Source organism: Lacerta agilis, chromosome 11, assembly GCF_009819535.1.
Source record: "Lacerta agilis isolate rLacAgi1 chromosome 11, rLacAgi1.pri, whole genome shotgun sequence".
Classification (NCBI taxonomy): domain Eukaryota; kingdom Metazoa; phylum Chordata; class Lepidosauria; order Squamata; family Lacertidae; genus Lacerta; species Lacerta agilis.
The window spans coordinates 52,335,415-52,362,362 of NC_046322.1; the positions used below are offsets into that span (position 1 = coordinate 52,335,415).

The following is a 26,948-nucleotide window of genomic DNA, read 5'->3' on the forward strand; positions in this document are numbered from 1 at the left end:
GACATGTATTCCAGGTGTTATTATCAGATGGTTCATTTAAACACAAATTCAGAGTAGTGGTGGTAATGTATTCAGATTGCTGGCAATGAGAAGTGACATTATTTTGGGTAGTAAATCTGCAAGGTTAAACAATCAATTTTCACCAGAAGGGTAAGAAGAAGTTTATTATGCTATTTGTGATAGGGAAGAGCAGAAGAAATGTTACATTGGTTTTTGCCAAATTGGTACATGGCTTTAGACTGGCTTGACATTGAAATTAACGTAGTACAGCTTGTTAGAATTTCATAGCAGTTCTGTAGTGTCACAAAGCAGAGCTAGCTCAGGTTTTCAGATAGATAACTTACGTTGGCTTGCCTTTTCCCCTCAGGAGGACAGTTTACAGCTCTGGTCTATGAACATGCAAATTGGATTACATTCTGGAGACTTGGCTTATCTTTCCTCCGGGATCCTTTTGTTTGTGCGAAAACTCCACAGTAATCTGAGAATGCAGAACTCAGAAATGCACGCACTGTTAGCCAGAACATATTCGCCCCAACATCCAAAGCAAATTCCAGTCCACCTCCTTTGCCAATGGTTTGTTCAAGCAAACCTGTTCAAAGCGCTAATTTACTTTTTTGTCGAAATGTTCAGGAAAACGGCATTAGAGATTCTCAGACCCTAGAGACTAATAATAATAATAATAATAATAATAATAATAATAATAATAATAATTTTATTTATACCCCACCCTTCCCGGTTCAGAAACCCGGGCTCAGGGTGGCTAACAACAAATTTAAAACACTTAAATGTAATACAACATAAAAGCAGCATAAATACAGTATAAAAGCATAAAGTTCAAAGTTCAAAAATTCAATTTGGGGGAAATCCATCCAATAAACATTATATAAATCTGACCCTCCAGGCCTTGCTTTCCCTGGATCATGCCCCTCACTCACCCTGCTGTTCACACCAAATATTTTTGCCTCATGATTTGCACATGAACTCTGATAATTCCTCTTGTTTGTCTGGAAGGGGGAAAGAGAGGGATGTGAGCGCATGTGTAGAAACTAGCCTACTGTACAAAGGGGAAATTTACATTTTTAGTCCATCCACTTTTCCTTTGGCTGTGCACCCCACCCCCCACGCCCTGGCTAGCATATGAACCTTGGAAATTTGCCCAGAAAGGAATGTAGTCATTGCTCCCAAGACCCTGGCATCATATAATACTTAAATCCCTTGATCTCGGTTGTCCACCTGACAGAAAGGCCATAGCTGAGTGCCTTGCATACGAAAGTTCCCACATTCAATCCCTGGAAACTCCACTGGTGCATGCTTCGATCGTATGGGTGCATGCTTCGAAGTGATTTCCATGTGCACACCTAGCACACCTTTCTGCTGCTGTGTTTAGATAGTGCCATAGTTCAGTGATTGCATTGTACGCAGAAGGCCTCCTGTTCACGCCCTGACATCTGCAGACAGGAGTGCAAATGTCCCCCGCTGAAACCCTGGAGAGTCATTGCCAGTCAGTCTTACCAGTACTGAGCAAGATGATAAATGGTCTGACTCCATGTGAGGTAGCTTCGTTTGCTCCTAATAAACTGAAAAGGGACTATTACTTGCACACTTCGTCATCTGAGGCCATGTGAAAGGAAGGGGGAATGTTTCCTGATACCTGCTAAATATTCAGCATCCCATTCACCTATTTGCATGTCTAATAGGTAGCGACGAACCATAGCATACTCTTGATTTCAAAGAAGATCCAATGTCATAGTATGATATCTATTTTTTTTTTTTAGATGTTTAAATATTCCCTAACTCTTTACAGTTTTCTCCCAAGTCAGAAGACAAAAGGCAGAGGACATAGATAACAGATGCACTCCAGAACCATTGAATTGTGGCATTTTTATACGGGTATGAATGCAGGGTTTAAAAAATGAGATGGTTCGTAAATTATGTAGACCTTTTATCTGGATCTCCTATTCCTCCACCACCATCCCACTCAGGATAAAGCTAAACACACACACACACACACACACACAAACACACACACAAACAATATCTGGGAGAGCATTCTTGCCATTATTCATTTTCTGGTTCTGTTTTTTTGAAGACCTGCTGGGCTGGCAGGTTGAATAGTATGTGAGCGAGTCGATATGTTGCAAGCAGAGAGACTGCCAGGGTAGCAGAGGAGTTGTCTAACAGTGAGCTGCAATATGTACTGACAGTTGTTAGGAAGGCAAAGGGAGGCATACGTCCCAGATTCTTGGTGGGGGGTTGTTTTTGAGAGCTTGAATGCTTCTCGCAAACAAAAGCAGAACTCACCAAAGTGTTACCGTACAATTTAATAGGGCATTATTCTCCCTGTGTGCCTCGACTCCTGCATTCATTGCAAAGTTCACCTTCCTACCTTCTCCTTTTAAGATTGATTATCTTCATGCTTCATATCCTCTAGTAATTACCCTTTTTCTGTATATTTTTGTGCATTTATCGCTCTGTTTAGCTGGCAGCATCTCTCGTCTCAATGTACAGTAGTGTTGAATTAAGGCTCCCTCATTTTTACTGTAACCAGTGCTGCGGACAGAGTTGGTTCTGCGGTGTCGCTTTTTGCCACCAGGCAAGTTATTAAAGCGACAATGATTAACATGACACACCTTCGTAGCTGAAGCTGACTCCCACAGGAGGCAGGGAATGGCCATCAACTTGGATGGGTTTAAAAGAAGATTAGACCAGATCATTGGCTACTGTCACAATTGGAGGAAGCAGCGCTTCTGAAAACCAGTTTCTTGAAACCACAGGAGGAGAGGGTGTTCTTGTGCGTCAGTCCAGCTTGCTGGTTTCCTACAGACCACTGTGAGAGCAGGATGCTTCACTAAATGAGCCTGATCCAGCAGATTCCTCTTATAGTTCATTGAGAGCCAAAAAAACAAAAACAAAACAGCTACACGATCTTACTCTTGACATTTGCAGTTCTCCCAGTAAGTACAGTCAAACCTCAGTTCTCGAACAGCTCCTTTTTTTTAATGTTTCAGCTCCCGAATGCCGAAAACCTGGAAGTAAATGCTCTGGTTTCCGAATGTTTTTTGGAACCCAAATGTCCAACGCAGCTTCCGCTTGGGTGCAAGGAGCTCTTGCAACCAATCGGAAGCCGTGCCTCAGTTGTTGAACATTTCGGAAGTCGAACGGTCTTGTGTTCAACAACCGAGGTATGACTATAGAGTGGTACCTTGGTTTATGAACTTAATCTGTTCTGGCAGTTTGTTCTTAAACCAAAACCGTTCTTAAACCGAGGCACGCTTTCCCTAATGAGGCCTCCCGTCGTCGGTGCCCTTCCATCGTTCAGATTCCGTTCTTAGACAGAGGTAAAGTTTGCAAACCAGGACACTACTTCCGGTTTTGCGGAGCTCATAAACCAAATACTGTAGTTCATAAACAGGGCTGTTCTTAAACCGAGGTACCACTGTCCACAACTCTGTTGAGCATATGCTCAATTAGTATATTAGTATATGCTTACTAATCTTTTATTATCAAAATGAGACCTTTATGAGACAAGACACTTGCAGTTTCCTCACTAGTAGACTCTTGATCTTCTATTGATTTTTTTACATCACATAATAAATTACCTAGCTTTTGGGGGGATGAGGGCATTTCCTTCTTCATATGCTGTCATAAAGCAAATTGTGTAAGTGTCCTCCTTAAGATAAATGGTTCTAATATCATGCCTGACTGATTTAGGGACTACCAGTTCTCTTTTTCCAGTAATATAAGCAGAAAGTTTTGAAAGTAATTTAGTTCATGATAATGAAACATTAAAATGAAAAAAAATGCTAGCATTTTAAAGAAGTATGGCCAATTGTATTTTATTTTTAAAGTCACATTTTGCAACTTTTCATTTAGGTGTCTTTTCCCTTTAGAGTTGAAAGAAAACAGGTGGAACAGTAAAATGCAAATTTCTCTAACTTGTCTTTTAGATGGAATTCCATTCAGCTGGTGGGTTGGAAAAATCAATGAGACACAGACTTACTGGGGAGGCTCCAGGCCAGATGTTCAGAAATGTGCTTGTGGAATACAAGGAAGCTGCATCGATTCGCATCATGAATGCAACTGCGATGCTGACAGAAATGAATGGTGATTTTGTTTCCCTTCTTTGTTTTGTTCGCAACAAGTTAAAATGCTGATTGTCAAAATATGTGGCACCCACTCGTCCTACCAGATTTAATTCGTGAGACATCAACGGCCGCTTCCCGGGTACGACTCGAGTTCTATTGTGTGTACTGCCTAATCCCTCCCTCTACCTGGCCAATCCCCCTGGCAACACCTCCCCAGCCAGGATTGGGCGGCTGCTAGTGTAGGTGGAGTCCACAGGTATCCCAACCTGGGAAGGTGAAGCCAGACCAACTGCCAGGAGCTGCCACCGTGATTCAAAGGGGCCTCCTCGCAACCTCGCAACATGCGCACCCCGTTTGATGTGGGGGAATGCTCATTCTGCAACAAGCATCAAATAACAACACAACCAAAGTACAGAGGAGACAGTTGGGTACAAGGCTTCCCTCTTATCCTGCTGGGCATTGCCAGCCTGGCTAAATACAGTGGATCAATCAGATGTTGCTCTTTGCCTTCCTCATCCAAAGGACAAGCTGAGGAGGCAGCTGGCTGCTACACAAACACGCACACACACAAACCATTCTGGGCAGCAGTTGATAGGCTAAAGTTCCCAGGATTCAAAGGCCTTTGCTAGCTGACAATAGTAAGTAGGTGGAATAACAATCCTTTCACCCTCCAAGTGTATTAGGTAAGGTTGTTTACCAAGGTATCCAAACTTACTTCTCTTCCTGCCCACATTTCCTGGCTATTGAAGAACAGGCAACCAATTAAGCAAATCAGATACATCACCATGCACTTTAACATATGAGTAGGGAGCAATGGCCAATCCTACAATGTTGCATAGGCTTGTTGATGGGCAGAAAGAGAAGGGGGTGGTGCCATTCTATAAAGGTCTATGCCAGGGGTGGCCAACTCCCAAGAGACTGCGATCTACTTACAGAGTTAAAAACTGGCAGTGATCTACTCCCTTTTGGGGGGTTCAGGTCAAAGTTGTTGTTGAGCTTTTTTTAGGGAGAAGGAAAGCCCCATGGGGGGTTTGCAGGGCAAAAAAATGAGCTTTTTTTAGGGGAGAAAGTTGTTAAGCTTCTTTGGGGGTCTACCAGTGATCTACCATAGACGTCCAGTGATCTACCGGTAGATCACAATCTACCTGTTGGACGTGCCTGGTTTATGCCAACCTGATTGACCAGAAGTCCTCCAAGCGTTGGAATCCTGCTGTGCTCCCTACAAACACATGACCACATTCCTGGCAACTCCTTCCCCTTCCTATCAGTGAGAAATGGCATTGTGATAGCTGCTGGTGTCTACTCAGGGATGATATAAATTTCATTTTTCATGCCGTTTTGAGGTGCCTTCAGAATCATAGGGTAGAATTTTCGCAGCAACGTCTTAAAAATTAGGTTCCTAAATCCTTACTTAGATGGAAACAGCTATTTTTAAAGTATCAAAAGTTCACCTGCTATTAGAGCAATTCTTTCTTCCTTGCATGAACTCAGAAGCCCAACTTCTGAACACACAGCTTGAAAATGTGTCCTAGATTTTTATCTTTTTGTTAAAGGTCATTTTTTGTTGTTGTGCCTTAATTTCACCCCAAAGTGTTCCCTATGACAAGGAGAAATCTCGGACAGTTATATATATATGAGAAAAGGTTTAGTTAGGCACATGCATAAACTTGGGAACTATAATAGTCTCGCATAGTAATATAGTCTGAAGCTCAACATCAAAAAAAATAAAAAAAAAAATAAGATCATGGCCACTGGTCCCATCAGCTCCTGGCAAATAGAAGGGGAAGAAATGGAGGCAGTGAGAGATTTTACTTTCTTGGGCTCCATGATCACTGCAGATGGTGACAGCAGTCACGAAATTAAAAGACGCCTGCTTCTTGGGAGGAAAGCAATGACAAACCTAGACAGCATCTTAAAAAGCAGAGACATCACCTTGCCGACAAAGGTCTGTATAATTAAAGCTATGGTTTTCCCAGTAGTGATGTATGGAAGTGAGAGCTGGACCATAAAGAAGGCTGATCGCCGAAGAATTGATGCTTTTGAATTATGGTGCTGGAGGAGACTCTTGAAAGTCCCATGGACTGCAAAAAGATCAAACTTATCCATCCTTAAAGAAATAAGCCCTGAGTGCTCACTGGAAGGACAGATCCTGAAGCTGAGGCTACAGTACATTGGTGACCTTATGAGAAGAGAAGACTCCCTAGAAAAGACTCTGATGTTGGGAAAGATTGAGGGCACAAGGAGAAGGGGATGACAGAGGACGAGATGGTTGGACAGTGTTCTCGAAGCTACCAACATGAGTCTGACCAAACTGCGGGAGGCAGTGGAAGACAGGAGTGCCTGGCGTGCTCTGGTCCATGGGGTCACAAAGAGTCGGACATGACTGAACGACTGAAGAACAACAACAAGTAATAGCTCTCTTAAAGGAATTACTATTTTCAGACAGTAAGGTCACATCAATGGGCCACAGTAACTGGAGTGTGAAACAACTCTCTGAGATTCACTTCTGATTTGAACATCTCATGTGGATGGGAAAGCATGGAGTTCAGCCTAGTCATTTTGTCTGGGGACCATGGGACCAGCTACATACTGTCAATGAAACTATGAGATCCCTGGCTCCGCAGGCATGGAGCTCTTTGGTACAATCCTTGACAGGACCACAGTTGTGAGCTAACCTTCTCAAAAAAAATAATCCCAAAATATTTTATGCAAGGAAAAGCTGTCCCTTCCCCCTTTGTGCCACTGCTTCTGAGGTCTTGCAGTTCCTGTTCCTGCTGCCACTTCAAATGTTTTCCCCATTTTCCATTCTGGGGTCTTTAGGGGTCTAATGTTCCTAAAGGGCAAAATGAACACTGGGTCTTTGTCTGCCAGGCATCAGTGTCCAGTAGCTTGGAGGTCATTGGCTAGAGGGTAGAGCTAGCTTAGAACCTAAGTCAAATGGCCATCAGCCACACAACACTCAACATTTAAACTGGTCGCCCGCATCCTGCCCTGTGTCAAGCACAAAGGACTCAATGGATTGTGGGGGACTGATCCTCTCCTGCTAATGAAAAACTTATAGATAAGAGGGATTGGAAATGCCGAGGCTCGAAGGAAATGCTGAAATGGCAAGCATAAAAAATGGATAGCAAAGCAAGTAGAAAATGTAAGCCTTTTCTTGCAAGTTTCTCAGTTTTTCTTCAATCATATATCACACACACACACACACACACACATTTGCCTGTTGTAACAATTTGAACACTTGACAAAGGTAAGAGTCTCCTACCCTTATAGAAACTGAAATAAACATAAACACTATATATTCTCAATTGGAAAAGATGGGGAAAGAATAGCTTGTGGCATTCAGATATCAATAATGATTACGGCCTTTTTTTGTTATTTTCGTTATTTGTTCCAGACACTGATTGTTTCCATACTAAAAGGTCAGTCCTTGCTATCTCCAGGTAGGGCCAGGAAAGGGTCCTTTCGGAAACTCTGGAGAGCTGTTGCCAGTCAGTGTTGACAATACTAAGCTAGATAGGTGAATGATCTGACTCAATGCACGTCAGTTTCACATCAGAGCTGAGTTATGCGTTCATCTCCGAAGGACATCTTCCTTGCAAGGAATACACACACAGGTCGGAGCACAGGCACAGCTTTTCAGTTATGTTTCATTGCCCATGATGAAAGAGATCTGAGTTCTCATTGCTTTCATCAAACTCTCCATAAATCTGGGGGGCAATATATGTAGATTTCCTTTGACAAGGCTATTGGCCAAAACTGGACTTTAGAAATGTCATCTTTATGTAAAACTGCATGTAGTTCTAACTCCCTCCCCCCCCGTTGCCATTTTGGTAAACATTTCTATGCTTTCACTGTACATTTGCTAAAAACGCAGCCATTTGCTAGACACAACTAACACAAAGGCAATGACATCCATTCACATAACTGCTTAACGCATTATCTGAAAGTTTGTTTGTTTACATGTTCTAGGACGAATGACACTGGGCTCCTATCCTATAAAGACCACCTACCAGTAACAGAGCTTTTCATCACAGATACAAACCGGCCAAATTCTGAAGCAGCTTACAAACTGGGGCCTTTGCTTTGCCAGGGTGATAGTAAGTAATTCTGTTTTTTTGAACTTATGTCAACCAACATCTGCTACCTGCAATCGTACACTTCGTATGGGACTTAATTTGAGCTGCGGTTTCTTAGGCCTTGACATTTAACCATTATTTTCCTTTCATTTTTTTACACTAAATTTACTTTTTGCATTTCCCGTGTCAGCAATCTGAATGTAATGACCTACCTGCATTGGCCAAACATACATTTTGCTACAAAATTCGATGTTTTAAATAGAGCTGGACTGAAATGACAAGGAGCATTTCCCAGCTATTTTACCCACCTTAAAATGGTGTTTTGTTTCAGCTATGCATTGGGGAGTGGGGTGAAGCAAAATACTTTTTGTGAGTGGGGTGGAGAGAATTAAAGTGGCATTTAAATGCAAAGATAGTTTCACCACCTATAGTTCCAATGGTTGAAACATCAGCTACACCTGAAGTGAAATCAGAGAAATATAATAGGTGATAGCTAGTCAATGTTAAAGTAGAATAGTAAATAAGAAAGTAAGATAGTTGTTTGCAACTAATGTTATTAATATTCTGAATATATAATGATGTTCATTGAGATGAGATAAGATGATATATTGAATTTGAAGAGTTAAGGTGAATGATTAATAAATAGCTACAAAGTTACTAAAGTAAATTAGAACTGAACGCTGAAGAGAGGGCGGGGAGGTCCCCTTTAAAGAAGATATAGAATAAGATTAAGGTACTAGATAATTGTTGATTGTTGTGTTTTTATGCTTTTTATGTTTCTTTTTTCTTTTATTCTGTATTTGTTTGTATTGTTTTTATGTCATTTTTTCTTTTTGTGTTATTTTGTAAAACCTAATAAATTCTTTAAAAAGAAAGAAAGAAAGAAAAGAAGCATCAGCTACACCTTCTGAACTGTGAGCCAAGTTGTTGTCGTCTCTGTCTGAGAGAGTGGCTGGCAAAAAATATCTCTCCCAGCCCAGTGCATGCACTCAAGCTTTGAGGATAAAATGTAAATGACCCTTCAATGGCAATTACCCTCAAGGGCAAGAACTTGATAAGGGAAATGGGGAGGGACCACAAGCAAGGGAGGTCTACCTATTACTCCTAATAATATAACAAGCATAGCTAGGTGGCACTGATACAGTATTTCTCCAGAAAGATTAAATAAGCAATTCATGCAAGAAAGGTCTATCAATGGTTATGAGAGCACCTATTGCGGTTATTAATTTTGTGCAGCATGAAGCAATTGAATGCATAAAAACTGACTCCTTTTGGAATAAAAGAAGTGTGCATGCACACAAAAGCTTATACCCAGAACAAAATTAGTTGGTCTCTAAGGTGCTACTGGGGACACACACACACACACACACTCCTTTTGGAATAAAAATTGTCCAGACCCATAATGATTATTCAAAGCTTTACTGAACAGAACTTCTTCAAAACAGGCACAAAAACCATCAATGACACATCCAGAAAGTTGAAAAAAAGCATATGCCTATTCAAGCAGATGTTCTTCTTCTTAAATATATAACTTAATTATGACTGGAGCTGAAATCAATGCTCTGTCTCTCCCATAGCCTGCCTCAGCCTGCATGCCAGCTAAATGGAATCACTGTGCTCAATAGCAGTACATCTGTAAATTACAGATATGTGGAAACAAAGGGATAGTTTAGGATGAGAGGAGAAAATGCCCTCATGCAGAAGATGGTTGCAGCCTGGGGGTTCTCTGCATGAATGGCACTGGGCGAGGACCAGGGCCAGATTTAGGTTTGATGAGGCCCTAATCTACTGAAGGTATTGGGGCCCTTTATATGTCCAGTTGTCCTTTGTCAACAACAATTTGTCACTGGTTTTTTTGTGTGTTGAATATATGCTATATGGTAATTCATGGACCTAATAGGTATCTAAAGCCATTTGCACATAACACAATATGTATTTGATAAAAGTTTTCTTTTTCCTTTAAAATTTTTTGGGGCCCCCAAGAGAGTGGGGCCCTAAGCTATAGCTTGTTTAGCTTATATGTAAATCTGGCACTGGTGAGGACTCTAGGAGGCATTGGAGATTCTGCACTGGAGGAGCAAATCTAGCAGGGAATTCTAAGTTCAAAGCCTTTCAGATGATTTTGAGAAAAGCATATTGCCTTTCCCAGACTAAATTTTGCAACATTCCTCCACACACAGAGTACTAGTGCACAGTAAATGTCAGTCACGCCTACCCAATAAAAGCTTGCTGTTGAATCATTCACCACCATTTTCTTTTCTTTTTAAAAATACTAGCTTTCTAGCAATCTTTCTATGTAATGTATCTCTGTCTCTATAAACGGAAGGCATGGGAGCATCTAAGGTGCTCGTAAAAATGTTTACTCTCAACCAAATGAGATGATGGAAGGAGCAAACTGACTGCTACTTACTATATGTTATGGTAACAGAAGATTTGCAATTCGCTCTCCTCCTGAAAGAACTCTCACACAGCTCTTCCTGTGTTGTAGATAGGCAACCAGAGGCCGCCAGCTTTTTGAATTGTTGCTTACAGGTACCAAAAGTCTAAGAAAGGGGAGTCACTCAAAATGAATCAGTGAAACAAAGGAAAGGGGGGGGATCGATTTCATGAAAACTTCTCTCCTCAAAGTCCTGCATCAAATTCATGATTTATTTATTTTGGTGGAATCGCCGTTTTGGTGCAGCCTGGCCTTGTCTCGGTCTAGTGTCAAACTTTCAGAAATCATTTCTGAAAAGAGCTCTGCCTTCCGGTTGTCATTCATTTTAATTGCTCGTCCATACCTGCTGTTCTGGCAGTTTCGTTGCCCTCCAGAATTTCAGCGCAAGGCATTTGCTCCGATCCAGCTCTAGCTCTGCGCAGTCATGTGAGACCACTCACTGCTAAGATGCACAGGGGGTTATTTAGCTAAGCATCTAAGTGTACGAGTGGACAATATTTGCAGTTTAGATGTTCATCCAGCCACCCTTCTAAAAGCAAGGGCTAGCTCTCCACATTACCTTCTGTGAAAGGCTGGTTATTGAATGTGCATCTCAACTCCTATTATGCCCTAGTTAATGAACTACATGAAACTGATCAGGCAAAAGAAATGTAGGCCAACCTGCCTCAGTATTCCCCGCTTCTCTCCCCATCCCCCACTTCCCAAACATGTCACCCTGGTAACCAGTTTTGCACCATTTTCTTTTTCTTTCTTTTTTAAATTTAATTTTTATTAATTCATTTTGTTTAACAAAGAAAGAGAAAAAAAGGTAACAAAGTATTACGACTGCTATTATATGATATTACTGAATAAATTTTAACATCCCACATAGTCGTATCTGTGTCTTATTGTCTATATCTTAAGAGAAAACTAAAGGTAAAAAAAAAAATAGGAAAAGGAAAAAAAAATTCAGCCAGGCATATAATTAGATAATCCATACATCCACCTACTTATACATACCTATATATGCCTAGACTCTCTTACCTACGTATACATACCAACTTAACTTGAGAAAACTTTAATTTCACAAATCAGACTTCCTGTCAAATCCCCATGCGTCTACCTCTCTTATTATTGAATGTAGATCAAACAATTCTACTTCGTTCAGATATTTTCCAGTACATTCCGCCATATTATATATCCGTCTTTCCCCAACTCTTTGCCCTTCCTTTAGCACTCAAAAGCTGGCATGGAGGTAAAGTTGTTATTATACTTTTCGGCATATTTCTTATATATATCCCATTTTTCAGCAAATTTTTGTTTAGATTTTCCTCTGAGATTATTGGTTTCTAAAGTGGTGCAAAATAATTAAAAGCAGGGAAACATTTTATTAGTTCATTAGTTGTAACTCCTTCTGGATTTGGGGCAACATTTTTAATACATTTAATACATTCTGCTCAAAGCACTTTAAATCCTAATAGACCCACCCTCCTTATATCTGGAATCTGCTGGTAACATTTCAACTACAACACATGCAAAGATACCTAACTTTTTTTTTTACACCCCTTATTATCATCCGTAAAATCCCGTTTTGCAGCCGCCCCCTGTTTTCTTTTCTTTGCCAAAGTCTGCGTGCGCCTCTATTGCAATAACTGCTCTGCTTTATCTCTCTGAGTTTTGTGTTATCCAAGTCTCCCTTGTGCAGGAAGTCTCAAGCTGTAGTTGTGCACAGATTGGAAATAAGCTCTGTAAAATTATTTGGTATTTACAGAGTAAGTATGCATAAGATTGTGCTTTCCTGCAGCTATTTTTCAGTCATCTTTCATGTGTAGGCTTGAACTATACAAACAACTGAGTTGTTTTTATTGATGGATGGGGATCATTCCCGCCCTCCGTGGAAGTGTCAGAGACCCACAAGGGATGTAGGGAATGGTTGGAATCAGATCCTTTGCTGGGTGGGGCCATAGTGGTCTGTGGCTATTATTATTATTATTATTATTATTATTATTATTATTATTATTATTATTATTATGCAATTTAGGATTGCATAGTCCTTTTTCTTGCTCTCTGCAAGCTTAGCCTGCACTCCTTTTTGAGCTGTCCCTCTCTCTTTCAGTAACCCCCGAAGGAGCAACAGTTTTCAATAATATTTGAACAGCATCAAACAAATGTTGTTAAAATATGGAGTGCATTTTAAAATCCTAAAATAAGATCAATGACAAATTAATAAGCAGATTCCCCTTTCTGTTCTTCAGTCATTCAGTCGTGTCCGACTCTTCATGACCCCATGGACCAGAGCACGCCAGGCATGCCTATCTTTCACTGCCTCCCGCAGTATGGCCAAACTCATGCTAGTCGCTTCGAGAACACTGTCCAACCATCTCATCCTCTGTCATCCCCTTCTCCTTGTGCCCTCCATCTTCCCCAACATCAGGGTCTTTTCTAGGGAGTCTTCTCTTCTCATGAGGTGGCCAAAGTACTGGAGTCTCAACTTCAGGATCTGTCCTTCCAGTGAGCACTCAGGCCTGATTTCTTTAAGGATGGATAAGTTTGATGTTTTTGCAGTCCATGGGACTCTCGAGAGTCTCCTCCAGCACAATAATTCAAAAGCATCCATTCTTCGGCGATCAGCCTTCTTTATGGTCCAACTCTCACTTCCATACATTACTACTGGGAAAACCATAGCTTTAACTATATGGACCTTTGTCGGCAAGGTGATGTCTCTGCTTTTTCAGATGCTGTCTAGGTTTGTTTAGGTTTAGATTCCCCTACAGAAACATGAAACACATGGATTGGTATGCAGCTTAGTTTTCTTTTAAGTTCAGAGTATTCATAAGCTGTTTTCTAATATGCACTTGCAGATTATGGGAAATGCCATAACATTTGTTTCTAGTCTTCCTTTTAGGGCTGCTGAAGAATTCAAATAAGAGCAAGTAGGGAAGAAAGGGGAAAGAAATAAAATTGGATATCGCTGGGTCCATGAACATAGTTTGATGGCCCACCAGAGATCCTTGTTTCTGTCTGCTGCTACCACTCTCAAAAACCAAATTATATTACTCCACTAAAAAGTTTATCTCCTCGTATGACACACATTCTGTCTTCTTTTTAACACGCATAAATCCTTATTCTCATAGTTGTTCACCTAGACACTATTTGGAAGGCAGCGTGAAAGAACGTCTACTTCAATTTCTGACCCAAATACCAAAGGCTCCATTAAATGGATTGGAATGGAAAACTGCTGTAATCTCTTGGGTACAATAACCAACCCTGCTGGTGTGCTTACATAATAAAAGACCTGTTTAAGGAAAACAGGAAAGCTAAATAGCGCCATAAATTATAGTGTCCTAAAACTGGCTTATGTTGTACTTTTTATTATTCAAAAGAGCAGTTTTAGCTTTGATATTCAAAGTCCATTTATCATCTTTGATTTTATTTTAATTCAAGAGGCTGATCCATGGGTACCTTTTGGAATTTTGAGGAAGTGTTGAGCATGACATCGCACAGTGGAACTAAGTACAAGGAAGAGGTGGAGTCTGTGCCACAAAAGACAGACCCACTCCTTTGAATCCCTGGTTTTATGTTCTGAAAGAAGACACTTTCACAGAAGTCAACATTCTCAATTCACAGAAGCCTTTCCCTCTCTGCCAGCCCACTGCATCTCCAACTCTCTTTCTCAATCCGTACCCCACAGTCAACTCACCACATCTCTCCCCGCACTTTCATCTCATGGATGCCCCATTCCCCCTTGCCCTTATGGGAGCGTTTTTGTGCATATACCTTCCTCCCACAACAGCTCAGGGTTTTTTCCTCACCCTTCCCCCCTGATTCGCCTTCCATTCTCCACATGGGCACAGCCAAAACCACCTCCCTGTCTGTCCCGGTCTCTCCTCTGTATGTGCTGCCATGCAAGGAAAACATTGATGAAGTCTCTCCTCCAATCCCAGTAGTGACCTTCAGTGGACATGATGGGCAAATAGCAAGGAGAAACTGGGACTGCTTCACCAATAATAATAATAATAATAATAAATTTATTACTTATACCCCATCCATCTTGGCTGGGTTTCCCCAGCCACTCTCGGCAGATTCCAGCAGAATATTAAAATACAATGATTCATCAAATATAAAAAGCTTCCCTAAACAGGGCTGCCTTCAGATGTCTTCTAAAAGTCCGATCGTTGTTTATTTCTTTGACATCTGATGGGAGGGCGTTCCACAGGGTGGGCGCCACTACTAAGAAGGCTCTCTGCCTGGTTCCCTGTAACCTCATTTCTCACAGTGAGGGAACCGCCAGAAGGCCCTCAGTGCTGGACCTCAGTGTCCGGGCAGAACGATGGGAGTGGAGACGCTACTTCAGGCCCAAGGCTGTTTGGAGCTTTAAAGGTCAGCACCAACACTTTGAATTGTGTCTGGGAGCCAATATAGGTCTTTCAGGACTGGTGTTATATGATCTCAGCGGCCACTCTAGCTGCTGCCCCAAGCCTGGCAAGCTGCGTTGGTAGGGCTTTGTGTGCCTTATAGCACCCCCAAGGACTGCATTCTCCTGTTTTATTCAACCGTGCTCTTTAGACTGTAAGTAAAGAGATGATTCAAATACTGAGCAGGGAATATGGCAGGCCTGCACAACTTCAGTTACACACATTTTGGAATGTGCCATGGATAGACCACTTAAGCATAAGGAAATTTTAGCGAATCTTCCTCCTGTGCACAGAGATGATGTTGTACAGCTGGGGTCACTAACCCAGCACCCATAGGTCCATTAGCATGCATCAGTGGCGGATTTTGGACTTTAAAATGTCAGTGGTGCCCTGTGCAGTGCCAAAATTTGGTGATCCCCCCCACCTCTTGCCTGCCATTGTCCATCTTTATTGTGACATTCCCTACTACATCTTCTATCTTGCCCGTGGAACGCGGGTGGTGCTGTGGTCTAAACCCCTGAGCCTCTTGGGCTTGCTGATCGGAAGGTCAGCGGTTCGAATCCCCACAACGGAGTGAGCGCCAGTTGCTCCGTCCCAGCTCCTGCTAACCTTCAGCACCCAGTGCAAATCAACTTGTTGCTCTCCTTTAAATCCACCGCTGTGGCAGATGCCCCAGACTCCTATCTTTCATTTTCATTTTTAAAGTAAGTCTCTAGCCCTCCTGGAAAGAAAGTAGTGAGGCATATGCTTGTTGTCAGCTGATGAACAAACTCATAGCCTCTTTTAGAACAGCCTTCACCAATCTGGTCTGTTTTCTGCCAGAGCTCCAAGGGAGAAGGATGTAGTTAAGTGTTGATGATCCATTTTGTATGCGGAAGGTTCCAGGTTCAATCCCCGACAACTCTAGGTACCCTTGTCAATCATCCTGTACAGCTGCTGCCAGTCAGAGAAGACAAGACTAAGTTCAATGGACTAACCATCCATTGAAAGCAGTCTGCTGAGAGTTGTATCTGGAAGCATCAGGCTGGTGAAAATTGCTTTAGAGCAATGAATATTGTACAGTTTAAAAAGAGAAATGTAGAAAGTATAAGAGTTTCCTTTCTGTCATAGTAGACATCTGTGTTTGAAAATAAAACTTAGATCTCTGGATTCCTTTCCTTGCTCCTTAACAGTATTATGTTATGCGCCAGGTTTAATATTTTGCTTTATTATTCTTGGGTAGAGAACTTGCCAATAACGTTTTCCCCACTGATCTGCAACATAAGGGCTGCAAATGGTCTCCCACTCGAAGCTGTGTTGTGCTGTTCTATTGATACACTGCCACCATCATAATCTGAATGCTTCCTGGTGTTTGGACGTTGGGAAATTTATGTTTAATTTTGTAACGGCGTTTGCAATAGTATTCTTGCAAATAAGAAACAAACAAGTTGGTGTTGTGATTCAAACGCTCGAGTATCATAATGACTTTGTGCTGATAGACGGTTCAGTGAAAGGCTCCTTTGTAACAAATTGGACAGTATTCAAAACTAATAATTTTCCTGACTTGTGTTTCCTTTGTATCCATTTATGTTTGCATTTTATTTGCAAACTGAATTTTTTTTTAAAAAAAAGAGTTAATTAATATTCTTTTTATTGCACCTTTGAAATCCTGAAAGCAAATGTTTTGTTGCATAGAAATCGCAAATTACTTACTAGACTAGATGTATTATATTTATAGTACAGTACATTTGACTTCCTTTCCTGCACTTTTTAAACTGAAGTCTAGCCACATCAAATAAGATTCTTCATGAATACATTTTCTTACATACAATAATGCTGGACTTGCCTGAAAGCCTTAAGTGGCCTTCGTCTATTCATTTTATACATTTCTCCTTAAAAAGTGATATCATGAAGCAGTTTATCCATTGTTAACTATGGGACTCAGCGAGGGGGGGGGGGATTTGTTAGAATAATCAGCTTAAGGGTCTTAAAATAAACCGTATGCGAGTTTAGTCCAGTACTCAAAGTGGCATGGGCTCCGTTGCAGGGCTGCTGCCGTCACCACCTTTGCACGGGCACCTCTTCGTCCTGGTAGAAAGAGGTGGACCTCACATTTGAAGGAGGCTGCGGCTGCTAGACTGCTGACTGGGAGTGACCGCCAAGACCATATAACACCAGTCCTGAGAGACCTTCATTGGCTCCCAGTACATTTCCGGGCACAATTCAAAGTGTTGGTGCTGACCTTTAAAGCCCTAAACAGCCTCGGCTCAGTATACCTGAAGGAGCGTCTCCACCCCCATCATTCAGCCCGGACACTGAGGTCCAGCGCCAAGGGCCTTCTGGTGATTCCCTCCCTGTGAGAAGTGAGGTTACAGGGAACCTTCTCAGTAGTGGTGCCCACCCTGTGGAACGCCTTCCCATCAGATGTCAAGGAAATAAACAATTATCTGACTTCTAAGACATCTGAAGGCAGCACTGTTTAGGAAACTTTTTAATGTTTGATGTTTTGCATGTTTGGACCTTTTACCTTCCCCAAATAAATTGACACATGACTCAGATATTTGGTTTGGTTTTTGGCAGAATTTCGGCCACAACGTCATTGATTACAACCAAGTGAGTGGTTACATAGGTTCTGGTTCAACTATCTCCCTGCACCCGTGAAGGCAGACCTGTCCCAGAGCCATGTTCATAGGACAGACAAGGATGAACCCCAGGGACAGCTGATGGAGGGTGCGCCAAACAGCCGACCTGATATCCCCTGGACTTGGGCATGGGCAGGACCCCTTTCGGGGAACACCAAACCAATGAGTCCGTGGATTCCTTTACCGGAATATCCTGCATTTGCATAGGCATGGCCACCTCACGTGCCACACCTATCACCTGAACCAGAGCCTATCCGCAACTTACAAGTTGTGACTATTTGCTACGCGGTAGGCGAAAGCCAAATGGCACCAGCCAATCAACCAAGTGGGAAAAATTCCTGCCGTTCCCCTGTCCCAACAACAGACAACACACGACGGCATAGCAAGGTCAAGCGCGAGCCCTAAATATAGGGAGAGGTGGGCGGCTGTTCCGGTGTGAAAGCCCCAAAGAGGAAGCTCAGTAGCCTCGCATGGGCTTAAATAGGTCCCCCGTTGCTGCTCTTTCTAAACACCCCAGCAACGCATGGCCGACCTATCAGGGGTTGTGGCTGATTCCACTACACCAGTGTGGTGTAGTGGTTAAGAGCGGTAGACTCGTTATCTGGGGAACCGGGTTCGCGTCTCCGCTCCTCCACATGCAGCTGCTGGGTGACCTTGGGCTAGTCTCACTTCTCTGAAGTCTCTCAGCCCCACTCACCTCACAGAGTGTTTGTTGTGGGGGAGGAAGGGAAAGGAGAATGTGAGCCGCTTTGAGACTCCTTTGGGTAGTGAAAAGCGGGATATCAAATCCAAACTCTTCTTCTTCTTCTTCTTCTTCTTCTTCTTCTTCTTCTTCTTCTTCTTCTTCTTCCAGATTACCCCTCCACAACACCAGGTCAGGTGGCCAGGTCGCACTGCAACACGTGCCCTCTTTTAATGGAGGACATGCTTTATCACTGTTGCTGTTGTTGTTGTTGTTGTTGTTGTTGTTGTTGTTGTTGTTGTTGTGTTGGCAGCCACCCAGAGTGGCTGGGGAAACCCAGCTAGCTGGGTGGAGTATGAATAAGAAATTATTGTTGTTATTATTGCCTGACAGAGGCTGCCTCTGTTTCGTGAAGAGACCAGCCCCGCAGCCCAAAGACATCCCCTTTGGGCTGTGGAGTGGGTTTTCTGAGGGACCTTTTAGTGTAGAAAAACAACAACAACATGGCTATTGCAGTAATTATTATTATTATTATTATAGTGCCCAGTATCAAGCCAGGTCAGACAGCTTTTCCTGTTGTTCATAGCATTTCAAAAGTATGCTTGGATAGGGAAGACGCGGAGACAAAAGAAATGTGTGTGTTCAACTTAGAGAGTGAAACATCCGTCTTACAGCTTTCAACTCTTAAAAATCATTGCCTGTCTACAGCCTGAGACATCTCTCAGGTAGGCAACTGCCTTTTAATGCACTATGGGAAAGTTTATCTCGAAGGCCTTCAGACAGCCAGATCATCTGCATGCTTAACTATCGGGGAAAGCAAATATTACTTACTCAGTAAACATTGGGAATTTGTCTTCAAGAAACCTGGGAGCTCATGAGTGGTTTGCAGAGGAGCATCTTTCTGTAAAGAGGCAGCTTTTGAGGGGGGGGGGTGAATGGCAGTGTATTCTTAGCTGCAATTCATAATAGTCAGGATTGCAGGCAAAGTATCCCTGCTGGCACGAATTCTTTATGGGTGTCAAGTGCACAATATAGAATAGCTTTATGGTAGGTGATAAAAGGTTAGGATCACTTTGCTTTCCCGTCAGTAATTATGAGTGCGACAAAAGGCATATTTTGCATCCACTTCTCCCAAAGAACAGCTGATGGCTTTCCAAACCGTTAGAAAAATAGAGAAAGACCACAAGGTCCTTGCTTTGTTAAAGCTTTCCATTTATGATGTACAGTAAACTGTCACGTCAGCTTTGTATTCAGTTTTCTTCTGCAAGATGCAAAGTAGCACATGGTAGCTGTTCCAAGAACAGTCCACATTTTTTTAAGAATAAATAAGAACTACAGCTCTTGCCGGTTTGATGGATGCAACTAGTAGAGAGGAACCGCTGCTCACAGCTACCTCAACAGGTTCCCTGGTTACCACTCGGAGATTTTTAAATTTCAGTTTAATTCTTCTTGTTCCCATCCTCACCCTTCCTCTTTCTCACAATCTCTAGAGAATTGTATAATAGCAAAGACAATGTAGATGGGTCAATTCAGATTGGCACCTTATATCACAAAGTTCCATCCCCCCCCCCCGTGTGTCCATTTGGCCCATTAGTTTCCACACATTTCCTTATCTCCCAGTCACGAATGCAGTCCTTATCTTCCAGTCAAGGGTGCAGCTTGACAGAATGTGATTGGAGGCATGTGTATATGTACCTTAGAAACAATCCCAGGAAGTGTGCAAAAGCAAATGTTACCAGTCTCCATTAAGATGTTTCACAAAGGCAGAGACAGAGGTTTGTGCTTTGGGTGGCTGGGTCAATAACCACCGCTTTTTTGTTGTTGTTTTATTTAATTTTTAATACTGAGGTCTTCGCAAGAACGATATTAACCTGACTATGGCCTGCACAAAAGTGAAAGGGAAGTCTTGTGAAAGACTTGTGCAAGGAAAAAGTGCACCGATGTAGATTTTAATAAACATTTCCTCTTAAATGAGGTGTTGAAATTGCAAGTGCTTTCAGCAAGCACCAGTTAGTGGGAGTAGGCACGCTTGTAGGTCTCGCTCAGGTGATTGCAAATCGAAGTAGGGGTATGTATGGCATTGGAAGCTACAAGCATGCTACACGCTGCATATTTGACAACAACCCCCCCCCCCCCGAAGTGCTGATAAGCTTCCACAGCAACAGTGACTCAGGGTGTATAACAGGCTATTTTTTTGCTCATCAGATTTTCCATGATTAAATGTAAAAAGCACATGTCATGCGAACGCTGCTAAGAAAAATTGTGCACACGAGCAGCACCGATTCCACAATAAACTCTCAACCAGAAGCACAATAAATTTAAATTCCCATTCAGAACTAGGCTTTTGCCTAAATGATTGTCATAGTTGGCAGAATGATATGTGCATTTAGTACTGAGGATTTAAGCTCCTCTGAATGCTCGTCTGGGAACTCTGGTCCAACCAAGGTTTCCAGATGTACATGCACTGATGTTTAAAGATACGTAAGCGCACATCAGTAAAATGCTTGCATTTCCCACGACAATGGGTGTAAAGGAATTTTTAGAATAAGCTTTTTAGAAAAATGTCCTTTGAATGTTGCTTGGGAAGTATAAAAAGTGGTGCAGTGTCAAGTTTGTTTCGGCTTTTACTATACCTGTATACAGTATTAATGTTTCATTATTCTACTACATTACATTTGCTCCATTTGCCTTCTTGTTAAACATTCCACAATGTTCATAACCATAATTGGAACGTGGTGTTGACAATTTTTAACTTCTAAGCATCAGCTTGTATGTATGTATGTATACACACACACACACACACACACACACACACATTGAATTAGCACAAGAAAATGTTTTTGGCATCCACAGGAAGATGCTAAGTGCCTAATTTGACTTGGAAAGCAGTAGAGCTTATGAAAGTGACAAATAAAAGTGTAAGGGTTTAGCGGCAGAAATAACAAGGTGTGTTTAAATGTGCAGCGTAGTGTCAAACATATTGTCCTTGGGTCTGTGTTCTATTATGAATGTGTTAGGCAAGATCAATGTTCTCTAAAATACCCTCTAACTAGGAGATAGCCTAGTTGCAAAGCAACTGGCTATTTCATGTAACAATCCGAAGCACTCCTAGAGATATCAGTGGAGGAGCCTGGTGGCCTGGTTCTTAGGACATGGGAGGGCACAGACATATCTGCAGTTTGATCACTATAAAGGCATAAAACATGATATTGCTGCACATGAAGTTCTGTCCTCCATTGAAGTTCAGCAGATACGGTCGCGGGGCCAAGTTGTCACTCCTACTCACCAAGAGCATTTCTGAGCAATGACTTTGTAAGTGGTCCAGGCAGGTGGGAAGGCTCTTGTTAGGGGAAGAGGGGGCTTTTAAGTATCCTGGTCCAAGACCACTGACCCCTATTTATGCGGTGTTTATAGAGCTCTGGATTGAAATTGCAAGAGAAGAGGGGAATTAATGCATTCTGTTTGCTTCTATTTAAATGCACTGCATGTAACAATGTTTTCTGACTTTCTCCCCCTCTCTGCCATTAGGGGAGTTTTGGAACGCAGCCTCCTTCAACACCGAGGCCTCCTATCTTCATTTCCCCACTTTTCATGGAGAACTGAGCGCTGATGTGTCCTTTTTCTTTAAGACAACCGCTTCGTCTGGTGTGTTTTTAGAGAATCTGGGAATTAAAGACTTCATAAGGATAGAACTGCATTGTAAGTCCAATTTAATATAAGTGTGTGTGTGTGTGTGTGTTTGTATTTGGTTGTTTGGTTCAAGTGTCTAGATAGATGCATTTGGCATAACTTTGCAATGGTGCGATTCCGAAAAATATGCTTCTCAGAGCAGCACTGGGCAGAAGAAGACCTTACTCCATCAGCCTTGCCATGGGGAGCAAAAATGATATGTGTGGCCATACCGTACATTTAAAGCACTCTTGTACCACTGTAAACTGTCCATAGCTTCTCCCAAATAATTTTGGGAGCTGTGGCTTTTTAAGGTGCTGAGAGTTCATAGAATCATAGAGTTGGAAGAGACCATAAGGGCCATCCAGTCCAACCCCCTGCCAAGCAGGAAACACCATCAAAGCATTCCTGACAGATGGCTGTCAAGCCTCTGCTTCAAGACCTCCAAAGAAGGAGACTCCACCACACCCCTTGGCAGCAAATTCCACTGTCGAACAGCTCTTACTGTCAGGAGTTGTTGGGGGGGGGGCTCCAATAATAATATTTGTTTGTTTGTTTATTTATTTATACATACATACATACATACATACATACATACATACATACATACATACCCTGCCTATCTGGCTACGTTTCCCAAGCCACTCTGTGTGGCTTCCAACAGAATATTAACATACAATAGTCCGTCAAACATTAAAAGATTCCCTAAACAGGGCTGCCTTCAGATGTCTTCTAAAGGTCTGGTAGTTGTTGTTCTCTTTGACATCTGGTGGGAGGGTGTTCCACAGGGCGGGTGCCACTACCGAGAAGGCCCTCTGCATGGTTCCCTGTAACTTGGCTTCTCGCAGCGAGGGAACCGCCAGAAGGCCCTTGGCACTGGACCTCAGTGTCTGGGCAGAACGATGGGGGTGGAGACGCTCCTATTCCCACCACAGAGCTGCAATTACCTGGGAAGAAGGGTTGGATGTTAAATCACTCAGGAAATGGTCACTCTGCAATGCCGGATTTAGGGTAATGCCGTTGTTTCCCCAACACAGGGTGCTAAGCTCAGTGGGAAGCATAATTGAGAAGATCCATTTGGGGACGACAACTTTGGTTTTGCATAGGGCACTATATCATGAAAGATTGTCAAAGTCTGCCCCTGAACTCTCTGAGGGGAAATAAGTATCAACTCCCAGTTCCTAGGACTCTTTGGGGAAAACCATGATACTGCTTTAAATGTATGCATTTGTCTGCTACCAAGTATGGATCTGCTATTTCCTCCATATTTGTAGTGCATGTATCTGGAGTGTGGGTGTTTGTACATGTGTGAGATGCGTGCATTGGGCCAAAAAGAAAAAAAAAATTGAACCACCCATGCGCTGTATGGCTTGAAGCTCCCAAATGAAGCCACATTAATTTCACTCTGCACCCTCTGAAATGGCTTATCTAAAGTACATCCTTATACAGTTATAGTGCAGGGTGGCTGATTGAGTTTAGCTCAAATTGTTTCCTCAATGTAATGGTACAAAGAACTTGAATTCACCCTTTCCCCAATGTTTGGCATATTAAACAACAGTGACATTACTTTGCCTTCTGTTCCTTTCTTGTGAACTGTCATAAAATAACAATGATGCAGTAACTTCAGAGGGTTGTGAAGCCGATAAACAACACTGTGCTGAGTTTTAGTAATTCAGTGTGGAACCTTAGCAGCTATAATGAGAGCCTTGTGGAATCCTGATGTTCCAAAATCAAGAAGGTTACATAGTAAACAGACAGTTGAATCAGAAACTGAAAAAGACATCTGAATAGCTAACTGACTGGAATGGTGATAAATTGCAGAGGGCGGGGAAAGAAAGATGCAATTTTAGTAAGGGGTAAAGGGACCCCTGACCATTAGGTCCAGTCACGGACTATTCTGGGGTCGCGGTGCTCATCTCGCTTTACTGGCCGAGGGATCCGGCGTACAGCTTCCGGGTCATGTGGCCAGCATGACTAAGCCACTTCTGGCGAACCAGAGCAGCGCACAGAAACGCTGTTTACCTTCCCGCCGGAGCGGTACTTATTTATCTACTTGCACTTTGACGTGCTTTCAAACTGCTAGGTTGGCAGGAGCAGGGACCGAACAATGGGAGCTCACCCCGTCCCGGGGATTCGAACCGCTGACCTTCTGATTGGCAAGCCCTAGGCTCTGTGGTTTAACCCACAGTGCCACCCACGTCCCTGCAATGTTAGTAGTCACTGCCAAAAAAACAAACAAAAAAAAACTTGTTGTCCCTGGTCATCTCCCATGGAAGCAGTCACAGGACTTTTAGTTAGACATGAGGGAAGACTGTTGTTTGCACATTCACCAGAACATTTCCCATACTCTATGAAGAATATACTGCTCAACATTTCCAAAGTTTCTTTGCTCACTTGAGTATTGTGGAACTAGAATTTGATGGGGGGTTTTTTTGGGGGGGGGACACAGGGAATTAATGTCTGGTTCCCCAGAAGCGGCTTAATCATGCTGGCCACATGACCCAGAAGCTCTACGCCGGCTCCCTCGGCCAATAAAATGAGATGAGCGCCACAACCCCAGAGTTGGACACAACTGGACCTAATGGTCAGGGGTCCCTTTACCCTTTACCTTTATGTAGTGAAATGTATCTCTTGTATGAAACAGGGGACCTGCTGTGCTATATCATGACTGCATTAGTATAGCCCAGCCCAGAATCTACTTGTGCAGATAGGTAACTGTATTCTTAGGCATCATACCAATAATAGTGTTGCACCCAGATCTTCGATTGGTATAGTGTTCCAGGGGTTCTGGGTGCTTACCCACAGTTTGGTTTCCTTGGAATGAGGGACAGTGTAGAACTGTGGTGTCTGTATGATATATGGCTTATTTACACATATAATGCAACAGGACCTGCAGTGGAGGGGCTCACAATTTTCAAGGCCCCAGAAGGTATTGCCTCTCCCATAGTCGCAGACTTGGAGTCAGGTAGAAACCAAGCATGGCTCTGTCTTTCTGGGTTCTGCCTGGGACACACCCCCCCTCCCAAAAAAGAAAGCTCAGCCATCAAACTTTAAAATGTGGATTTGTGCCTGGAAAGCATGGCACAAAAGGAAGTGTAGATGAGCCCCAAGTGGCAGTCAGACAAATGAGAAATTAATATTCTGGGAGATAAAATCCCACAGCTGGCATGGGGCTACAGAAAGGACCTCTTTCATGTCCCAACCAACCAAACATCCACCAATGATGGGTTGCATAGAAGGGCTTTTCCATCGTATTGCAGGTTGAAGGCAGATTGATATAATAATAATAATAATAATAATAATAATAATAATAATAATAATAATAAGAAGAAGAAGAAGAAGAAGAAGAAGAAGAAGAAGAAGAAGAAGAAGAAGAAGAAGAAGAAGAAGAAGAAGAAGAAGAAGAAGAAAGAAGAAGTACCCCACCCATCTGACTGGGTTTCCCCATCATACAAAAATATTGTAAAACCGCAGACATTATAAATTTCCTGATACAGGGCTGATACAGGGTTGATATAGGATCATTTGGTTTTTTTGCTGTAACCCAGGCGTCCTCAACCTCGGACCTCCAGAGGTTTTGATACTACAATTCCCATCATCCTTGACCACTGGTCCTGCTAGCTAGGGATCATGGGAGTTGTAGTAGGAAGCTTGCTATAACCAATCGATATGGTTTTCTAATATCAATCCAGGGGAACCTGCATTTTTTTGGAATGTAGCCAATCCTGTTTATGTCGTTCGGGTCGGAATTGATTCTGGCTGGTTTACTGTTCAGATTAAGGAAACTTAAAAAATTGCAGGGGGTATGTTTGCCTTGTCAAGGAAAATAAATAAAATAGAATACAAACCAACACCACTGAGAAGTGCTAACTGTCTGCCTGTCAGCCGATAAAATACATAATTTATGTAATCTCCCAACTTCAGACCGGAAAGGTACATCAAAGCAAGGGTTTGAAAGGACCATACTTGAAAGCGGAAAATTACAGTAATGTGTTTAGATGACTGTTAAATGTATTTGCAGTAATGTTCTTTTGTTGTAGGTATTAGGTAGCTTTTTTGTGTGACCAGCCTGCTTTGCATTTATGGTGATACTTTGGCCAATTGACCTATAGAGTCTCCACTGGGGGTTTCTATCTATCTATCTATATGCTACCTGAGTTAGGAAGAGAGCAGAGAGAATTGTAGCAGATCCTTTACATCCCGGTCATCATCTGCTTGATTTACTTCCATCTGGACGTCACTACAGGACTTCATATACAAAGTCGGCCAGGCACAAGAATAGTTTTTTCCCTTGTGCCATTAAATTGTTAAATTCGTAGTTGTATAGCTGAAGGGGAGGTAAATTATGGGTGGGGTTTCTTTGCTTCTTTGTATTGTGAGAGGAATAGTGTCTGTATGTTTACATTGCAATGTAGCCGAAACATGGTCTAAAAAAAGACAGACTGCAGCAGACGGAATGTTTGATGTCATTGTGTGAGGCCATTTGAGTAAATCATGGATTCAGTCCTAATATGTTTGAATGTAAATTACCAATTTGTGTTTGACTGCTTATTAATTGTTCAGAGTCACTTAACATTTTGTGGTTGAAAATTTGAAATGTTAATGATAAATAACAATTAACATGTCAAATTCAGGATATCATTCAATATGGTAATATAATAGAAATGTTTTAAAGCTCATTATGACATTAATAATTGACCTCACTTTGTTGCTAACACCTAAACCATTTTATTTTGTGATTAAATCTTGTATGCCAGTCTTTTTTAAACTTCAGCTTCGTACCGTGTGGTCTCTGCCCTATAACCAACTTCCTGAGAGTAAGCTTTGCTGAACTCCATGCAGATGTTCATAGGATCATGTGGTTGAGCTCCTGCTCCATCATCCTTTTTAGTGAACAAAGTATAACCACTACTGAGAATAAAACTACTTCCAAATAGGCATGATTCTAGTGCATCCTGCCACCCTGTGAGCAAAGTTTTGT

At 42.2% G+C, this 26,948-nt stretch overlaps 1 protein-coding gene across 1 annotated transcript in view; it reads left to right on the top strand.

The window, feature by feature from the left end:
- Positions 1-26,948, top strand: part of LOC117055078 (contactin-associated protein-like 4) — a 259,168-nt gene that overhangs the window by 198,502 nt on the left and 33,718 nt on the right. Inside the window, exons 14-16 of the mRNA XM_033164421.1 lie at positions 3,948-4,104; positions 8,058-8,185; positions 21,827-21,997. Of these exons, the coding sequence (XP_033020312.1) occupies positions 3,948-4,104; positions 8,058-8,185; positions 21,827-21,997 (456 nt within the window). The remainder of the gene's footprint in view (positions 1-3,947; positions 4,105-8,057; positions 8,186-21,826; positions 21,998-26,948) is intronic.